The 9,017-nt window shown below is 34.0% G+C and overlaps 1 protein-coding gene across 5 annotated transcripts in view; it reads right to left on the reverse strand.

Moving 5' to 3' along the window:
- Window positions 1–201: 201 nt before the first annotated feature.
- LPCAT2 (lysophosphatidylcholine acyltransferase 2) overlaps window positions 202–9,017 on the reverse strand; it is an 89,590-nt gene continuing 80,774 nt past the window's right edge. For all 5 annotated transcript variants that reach the window (XM_069082460.1, XM_069082461.1, XM_069082459.1 and 2 more), the window contains 2 exons: window positions 7,526–7,667; window positions 202–2,273 (listed from right to left, as the gene is read on the reverse strand). In XM_069082460.1, coding sequence (XP_068938561.1) covers window positions 2,089–2,273; window positions 7,526–7,667 — 327 coding nt within the window. In that variant the 3' untranslated portion in view covers window positions 202–2,088. The remainder of the gene's footprint in view (window positions 2,274–7,525; window positions 7,668–9,017) is intronic.

Consider the following 9,017-nt stretch of genomic DNA (forward strand, 5'->3'; position numbering starts at 1 on the left):
TTGAAACAGTATAATACCAAATCTTTGTATAGTAGAAATACTGATCATGATTTATGGTTGTTTTTCACTATTCAAAAGTCAGATTCTTTAGGTTTAATATCCACTGCAAGCTTGGTTGAAATCTGAGTCTTTCATTGGAATAAAATGATTTCTGACATTTCATAAGTCTGAAATGCAAACAAAAATGATTAAACATGGCCATACATATGTAACTTTTATTCAACCCACCATGCTGAAAAGGTAGAGTAAATATTGAGACAAAATACAGAAAATAGAATGAAATATTATATTGTACAGTTGTTTATTCAGTAATATAATAAAATTGGAAACATTGGAAAGTTACACAAATTATCAATGCAATTAAATAGCATAAATATTATCTTAAAACAGAAAACAATATAATCAACTACATTAGCCCCAAAGCCTTTAATTTGCAATGTTATTTATTATGGATTTTTGGTCTTTCATGATTGATAAGACTAATATCTAGCTTTTCTGTGACAAACAACAAACAATTACTGGATCTGAGTATCAGGTATTTTTCAACTACTTGTGGCAGATAGTATATAACAATGATGTGCTATTCTAATTATTCAAACAATTACTTCAGTTCACTTATCGCTTAATGTCTAAATAGCTTTGAGGGGTAAAAATCAAACAATTGTGTATTCTTAAGGATGAGAGTTGATATTCAATTATCCAAATGCACATTTAATTATCTGGGAAATGAGGACATTTATTGATCAATGTGTACAAATAGTTTAAAATCATGATTACTCACTAAAAATAAATTCTGACATCTACTGTGAATATTTCTGTTTTCTCTGAAGGAGGACTTTACTTTAAAAAGACAATTAAAGAACCAGACAGATTGTGTAGTTCATTTCAGATATTCAGCAAAAAAAAAAAAAAACCAGCAAAAAAAAAAAACCCCAGAAACATCTTGTTTCTGTGTTCTACCTATTCTTTTGTTGTCTCAAACTATGTAAAGCAGAAGGAATGTTTTTTTTCAAAATATCAAACATGTGAACAGCGTACATGATGAAGCTAAATTAAATTACTAATTATTTAGCCACTGTCTTAGTATTGCAAAGGTTTTGAAAGCTATAAGATTTTGGTTATTCTTTGAAGAATTGTGTATTTTTGCAAGTAGATTTTCCTGACGAACTCCAACTTGTCTATTTCTCCATTAGAAAATAGAGAATTTATAATGCAAAGATCCATTTTGAGGATTAAACATAGTCATTTCTAAAAGACTGTTAATATGTGTATACAAATAGAGTAAAAATATTGTTTGTCTGCTGGGAAAATAATACACTGTTGAACAAAATTCAACTGTAACACAGTTAATTGTTTTCATTAAGCAATCGGTATTACTTTAATAAGGCATTCATATTCAAGAGACCACTGCAATATCAACATACCCTAAATTTGCATCTGAATTTCAATTTTGGCAGATAATTATGAAGACTTATAAATCAGATACACACTAAGAAGAATGTTTCTTAAAATGTCTTCTCTAATAAATTGAATTATTTATTCTAATTGTGTACTTTATAATCCAAGAATTATTTTTGTTCCTGGAAAAACATATGCAGAATTTAACAAAACAATGGACTACCAGAAATAGCTTCAGAATCCTACTTCACATCTTACACTCACCCCATGCTTTTAATGAGCATCTTTTCAAGAGAAAAAAAACAAATTCAGGAACATAAAATATTTTCTTTCTTTTTAGGAGACACAGAAATATACATATAATATAGAATTTTTCAGTTTATCACGAGAAAGCACACATCACTATGTTAACTTGGCAGAGTCATCTTAATTTGAAAAGTAAAATCTTTAAATCTGGGCATTTTATTCCCAATAGACCAACCATATTACTGAATGGTATAAAGCATGTCATAAGAAAATGTAAGAGATAGATCATTTAGATAATTTTTTAATAAGAGCCTTTAGAACAACTTTAAAGAAGGAAAAAGTTTTCAATATTACGTGTAATCTCTATTCAGCAGACACATTTAAGTTATCATTAATAAATGCCTTTACAATGTAAAATGAAAACCATTGATGTCCATTTTTGTTTCAGTCATCTTTTTTGTCTGAGGTACCATCTTCTTTGGGTTCTGGACAGACTTTGTTATGGACACCTGATGGAACGATGTCAACTTCTTTGGGCAATGAAAATACATGGCACGTCTGAAGGTCTAGGTATGTAGTAAAAATCTTGGCATATTCTGGATGTTTTAGGGCAAAACTCCTAAATTCCACTGAAAGAGAAGAAAGTAAAAAAACAAAATATATCTGAATTATATTGATACCCTCTTCAGTAATTCCTATTCTGTCTGATTTCAAAATAATAGAATATAGGAACTGTCTGTTTTCCTATCTTATGTTGGTGAATTAGTTACTGAAAACTTGCTGAAATTACAGCAATAAGTAACAAATTATTCTAGTTAATTATAAATGTCTTATGCAGTCTTGAAAAGCTCAATAAATACACAGAGAAAAAACAGGAATATTATAGTCAAATTTTGAAACCTCCAGCTCAAGGATAAAATATTATGAGTAACAAGAAAAAAACAATTTACATATGGTAGTGCCACAATTAGAATCACACAAGACCAAGCAGCATCAACACTAAAAGACTGCAGGTCTTGGAACACCATATATTGAAGAACAAAAGAACTGGGCTTCTGGCCAACAATATCATACCCAGCATAGCTAAGCTTAATCCTGAATTTTAAAAAATGGATATTTAATGAATTGTCAGACATTCAGGACCTTGTTTTAAAAAAAAGAACTTAATAGAAAATTTGATATACAAGAGCCAAGAGAAACATAAGGTACATACCAAAGATCAATTACAAGGAACTCAATAAAGACAGGTGGGTTACCTTTTATGTATGTAAAATGTAAATCGTATGTCTGATTGTTATTGTTAGTGAGATAATTCATAAGAAAGATTAAGGTAGACCTGAGTATGATATAACTTCAAAAAGTAAAACCATTCAAGAACAGTTCAAAAGATTAATTATCATATACAAATAAAGTGTGGGAGGAAGAATTGCAACAGAGAAATTGGGAGGGGAGGGCTGTTGGTTATGGAAATCTGCTTTCATCAGGAATGGGTTCAAGAGGGAACAGTAGACATACATCTAGAAAAGTATAAAATCTTCAAAATTTAGAAAGAAATAAAATGCTAAGGGAGGGAGGGAGAAGAGGATAAGAAAGAATCCTTGGAGGGGATGGTGAGGGAATAGGTCAAATGGGAGCATAAAAGGGTGTTTAGATTTATGGGAATGGGAGGATAAGGGAAGGATCCTGGGGGGGGGGCAGTATTAGGTCAAGTAATTGAAGGGTAAGGTTATCAGGTAGAAATAAACTAGAGGAGTCAGGAGGGATAGGAAATATATACACACAAACATAAAAACAAAGATTAGGAGTAGAATCTCATAGGGAAAGTATATATTTATATATGTATGTATGAATATATATGTTTATATACAGGTATTTATATATCAATATCTATATAAATATATCCATGATTAATTGTAAACTCCAAGGATGGGGGAGGGGAGAAGAATGGGGAGGAAAGAATAAGGTAAAAAAGTGTAGAATAGGGAACATAAGAACCTACAAGGAAGCAAAGAAAAGATAGACCGGGGTGGGGGCAGGTAGCACAGCGAGTAAGAGCACCGGCTCCAGTGTTGAGAAGACCTGGAGATCGAATCCCGGGCTCAGACACTTAGCACCCACCCAGAAACACCTAGCCGTGTAACCTTGAGCAAGTTACTTAACCCCAATTGCTTAGGGGCGGCCAGGTGGCTCAGCGAGTAAGAGCACCGGATCCAGTGTTGGGATGACCTGGATCAAATCCGGGCTCAGATACTCAGCACCACACCCAGAAGTAACTGGCCGTGTAACCTTGAGCAAGTTATTTAACCCCGATTGCTTTAAAAAAAAAAATAGACAGATTTCAACACAATACATAGTATTTAATATATAGGTTTTCTTGACATGGAAATTTATTGCTACATATTTTGAATCCTCTCTTATATTCTGCTATGCAAATGACATGCTTTTTTTCTCTTTTCTTATTGTTTATCTAAATTTCAGTAATAAAAAGAGAAAAAAAGAAAACCTCAATAAGGTGATAAATTTAACACCTAACAGTCTCAGATTACATGACAGTTGTATCACAAGACCTTTTGATAAGAAATAAATGATCTTTTATCTCAAGTATTTCAGGCTTGAAGAATTAGGGTGAAAGGACTAGGTTTAGTATCAAAATTTGAACCTCAACACTTCATACTAAAAGAGGGGACCTAATCCCTGAATCTGCCATATATCATTCAGATTCTCCATGTTTTTTTTTAGTATGGCTAAAGATTTCAATACCTATAGAGCAAAGGGAAGTTTGTATTTTAATCATTATGCTATTGATGCCTTTTAAAGTTAGAAGTCTTTGGCTATTATGTCCTCACTGAGATCTGTAACCACCCATACCCTCCATTCAGTACTCTAAATCATCAATCACTTTCCAAAAGTTAAAATTATATTGACACTTCCTTATGATAGATTAGTAGACCACAGAGTAAGGTTAAACCCACAAGTTAATATTCAGTAATCATTTTATACTTCCAAAAGTTTCAAATTTATTAAATATCCCTTCTAAATACCTTTTGTAATAGGACAAACTTACTAGTTTACTTCAAGGACTAGAAGGGAAGCCAAAATCCAAAGAAGAACCCCAACTTTCCAAAGATCAGAAAGTAAATCAGTGTGAGAACTGACATGATTGAATTCAGGGGTCTTAACTCTGAGGCCCCTGCTCTGTTGAAATGACCAACATAGCCTGTGGCATAGTGAAATCAAGGTGTCACCCATTTCTGGGAGAAATTGATCATGAATTTAAATCAGATTATGTGTTAATTTGACTTGTAAAAAGCATTAAACCAAAAATTAAATGTGATGCTGGGCACATCATTTAAGCTCTCAATATTGTAGGCAATTCTTTTAGGACTATACATCTCTAAGATTTTTCTACGTAGAAAGTGCCAACCTACACTGGCAGAGGAGTTCCTTACCAGAGTGCTAATCACACCACTGAAAACACAGTTCCAGACTTTATCCACATTCTAACACTGAAAACATTTTCAAAATACTTTCTTAAATATCTCTTTCCTCTACCCCAAATTTATATTTGAATAATATTGAGGCAAAAAATCATCCTATATCAATTACTGGGTGGAATGCAGGGGTGAGGTGAGTAGGTGGAGAGAGAAAGGAAGGTTCCCTTTGCTAAATAATTGTTTTCACTTTTAAAAATAAGTATTTATTTTGGTTGACTGAGAAAATTATGGCTTTTCACTTACAACATTTTTAAATCATTTGTTATCATCAAACTGAAAAGGAGTTGATATCTCTGCTTCTTCAGAAAAATTGTTCTAATTCCTATTTTGAACATAGAAAATTCATGGAAATTGATTGTTCCACTCAGGGAAAGAAAAATGGTCAGAGTAGTATTAGTACTCACAATCCTTCCCTCAATATGCATGTGCTCATTTTATCATGATTTTTATTATATTTTTAAATGAGTTTAGTAAATGTTGGGCCACGAGGTGGTGCTGTGGACAGAGTGCCAGACCTAGAGTCAGGAAAACTCATCTTCCTAAGTTCAAATCTGACCTCAGACACTTACTAACTGTGTGACCCTGGGCAAGTCACTTAACCCTGTTTGCTTCAGTTTCCTCATTTGCAAAATGAGTTGGAAAAGGAAATGGCAAACCACTCCAGTATCTTTGCCAAGGAAACCTCAAATGGGGGTCATGAAAAGTTGAATATGACAAGAAGAAAAAAAACAACAACAATTGGTAAAGAAATAGCTCTAAGCAGCTAGCTAACTACTCAATATGGAATAGTGAAGAACAACTGAACAAGTAGTAGCTAAGTTACATAGTAATGAAATTATAAGATCAAATCTTCCTTTGCCTAAAAGTCAGCAAACAAAAAATCTTCCAACATCAAAGGAGGAGAAAGTGAATTTTCAGACCAGCTATTCACTCTACCTCCAGAACTCTAAAATTCAGGGATTCCATTTTTATATTTATTAAGTGCCTACTGTGAGAAGAGAATTTTAAAGTCTATTACAAAGTGGGGCTGAAGAGATGAATAATTCAACAAGAATAAGTCCATTACCATACTAACATTTTTGGCAGAATGAAATCTATCAGAATTCTACAAGCATATTCTTTGTAAGTCAACAAGCATCCTGTGAGGTTCATAGGTTCAAATATTTTCCCTTCACCTGGAAAACTTCAATAGCCTCCTAATTAAGTTTTCTTGCCTTAACTTTTCCCTTCTCCAATCCATCTTCCACACAGCTACCAAACTGATATTTCTAAAGAGCACCCCAGTTCAACAAACTTCAGGGGCTCCCTATTGTCTCTAAGAAAAAAATGAACACTCCTTTGATTGGTTTTTAAAATTCTTCCTTATCTGACTCTACTCTAGCTTTACAAGCTGATAATGTATTACTTCCTCTCAAGTAGTTTAGGTCCAGTCAAACAGGGCTACTTGGTTGTTTCCTGTTCATGGATTTCCATCTACTGTGCCTTTGTACACACTGTGGCCCCCTCATATGGAATGTTCTCCCTCTCCATGTCTGCCACTTGGAAAAAGCACCTAACCTCTCTTCAAGGCTTAACTTAAGCACTATGCACCAAATTACTTTATAATGATTTTACATTTAATTTTGTCCATATGTTGTTTCTCTCCAGTACAATATGTACTCCCTGAAGACAGGGGTTGCTTTGTTTCTTGTATCTCCAATGACTAGCACAATGACTGATACATGGCGGATAACTACTAAATGTCTGTTTGATTGAATTGAATTAATCCACTGGGATTCATGATTGCTTACAGAGAAATAGTTAAATGTTTGTCAAATAGAGATAGATGTTAGTTGGTCAAATAGATACAGATATGTAGATGTAGATTCACAAATGTAGATATAGATAGATTATATAGAGACATATGTCTATATAGATATGTATAGAGAGATACAGTATGTATCTGTATGTAGAGAGATGTCTATATCTCTCTCATATATCTATATCTAAATCTATGTATATCTATCTCTATGTTATTGTGAACATATGTCTGGCTACAAGGAGAGGAGTGAAACACTGATGGTTGAGCTACCTCTTTGCCTTCATAGATCACAGTCTATCAAGTAAAGTGTTGAAGTTGTTCATAAATCCCTCAGGTTGCTCTATTTGGGTTACAGCACACCATGGACAACAAGCTTGTTAAGCCTTAGCTACAACCATAGCAGAAGAAATCACAATCCCTTCTAGTTCAAAACTAAGATGACACATAGTGGGGCAGAGAATCTTATAAAGTCCCCTAAGGAAGCATGTATGGAAGGACAATAGAGAATGTTATAAGGGACAATCTGTTAGCTAGAATTACTACTAAGGAATCAAATTTGTAATGTTGGGGTATGGGGCATACTCACTGTAGGAAACATGTGTTGAATCCCCTTTTGCTATTTCCCGGAAGAGGCCAGAAACATTGAGGTCGGGTATTCCAAGAGATGCCTGCAAAATGGTGGCAAATTCTCCCTCTGTTATGTAGCCATCCTCATCAACATCAAAAAGCTGGAAAAGAAAGATTGAAGGATTAACTCCCTGTCAGGGATACTAGTGTAAAGTAATATTTCAAATTATATAATGATATTCTATGATATTCAAAATCCTTCTACAGTTGTCATTTAGATTTGTACACTTCCAAATAAACTTTCAAAAATTTATTTTCAAAAAATGGAATCAATTGACATTAAATAAATTAAGTTGATGGAAAATCCATTTGGCAGAATCTCTATTTACAATCATATTTGCCTTATTAAGTAGTTTGTGTGGAAAAATAAGTAGAAAATGTGACTAAGTTAATGATCCTAAGTAAAAGAGGATGTATAACTTTGGACAAACTGGTTAGCTTCATGTGGTTATCATATTCTGTTATTTTTTAAGGGATTGACAATCACTCAGGGTAGCAAAATTAATTCTTTTTTTTTCCTTAAGAGTATCATTTTCCTCGTTACAATGGAGGGGAAGAACAGGAAGGCAAAGGGGAATGGGTCAACCTTATTCTCATTGAATTTGGCTCAGGGAGGGAATGACATACCTACTAAATAAAATGTCTTGCCCTACAGGAGAGTAGGGGGGGAAGGGGATGAAAGGGGAGATGATGGAAGGGAGTGCAAGCTAGGGGAGAGGGAAGTTGGAAGCACCCACTTTTGAAAATGGACAGGATCAAAGTAGAGGATATAACAAGTTGGAGGTGGGATAGGAGGGAGGGAAATATAGTCAGTTTTTTACAATATATCTACTATGGTAATGTTTTGCATAGCTACGCATGTATAACATATACTGAATTGCTTATCTTCCCAGTAAGGGTGGGTGACAAGGGAGGAAGGGAATGAATCTACAATTCAAAGTTTTAAAATCAAATACTCAAATATATATATATATGCAAATATAAATACACATATATACACTATTATTAATACTATTTTACACACAATTGGGGAAATAAGATATGCAGATCCACCATGTCCTACTGGAAAAGTCAAAGGGGGTATGGGAGAAGATATGGGAGAGAGCAGATTGGAGGTGGGGATATCCTGTGGGGCAGCTATTTTGCAGTGGGGGGTAGGGGAAAAACGGGGAGAAAATTTGTAACTCAAAATCTGGTGGAAATGAATGATGTAAACCAGAAGTTAATAAAGCATTTGAAAAAAAAAAGAGTATCATTTTCCATGGAGTGCATGACTTTGTTATCAGCCATTCTTGCCCCCACCATAGTCAGTCAATCAGTGAGTATTTATTAAGCCCCTACTACCTGCCAGGCACTGTTCTAAGCACTGAAGATATAAAGAAAGGCAAAAAGACAATTCCTCTCTCAATCATTTCACAGGTCCTAAGATAAGGTAGTTTAGCTTCTCTGCC

The sequence above is a fragment of the Petaurus breviceps genome, unplaced genomic scaffold (genome assembly GCF_028583685.1).
Source record: "Petaurus breviceps papuanus isolate PSGF00001 unplaced genomic scaffold, PetGlider_PUasm1.0 171, whole genome shotgun sequence".
In the NCBI taxonomy this organism is placed as follows: Eukaryota; Metazoa; Chordata; class Mammalia; order Diprotodontia; family Petauridae; genus Petaurus; species Petaurus breviceps.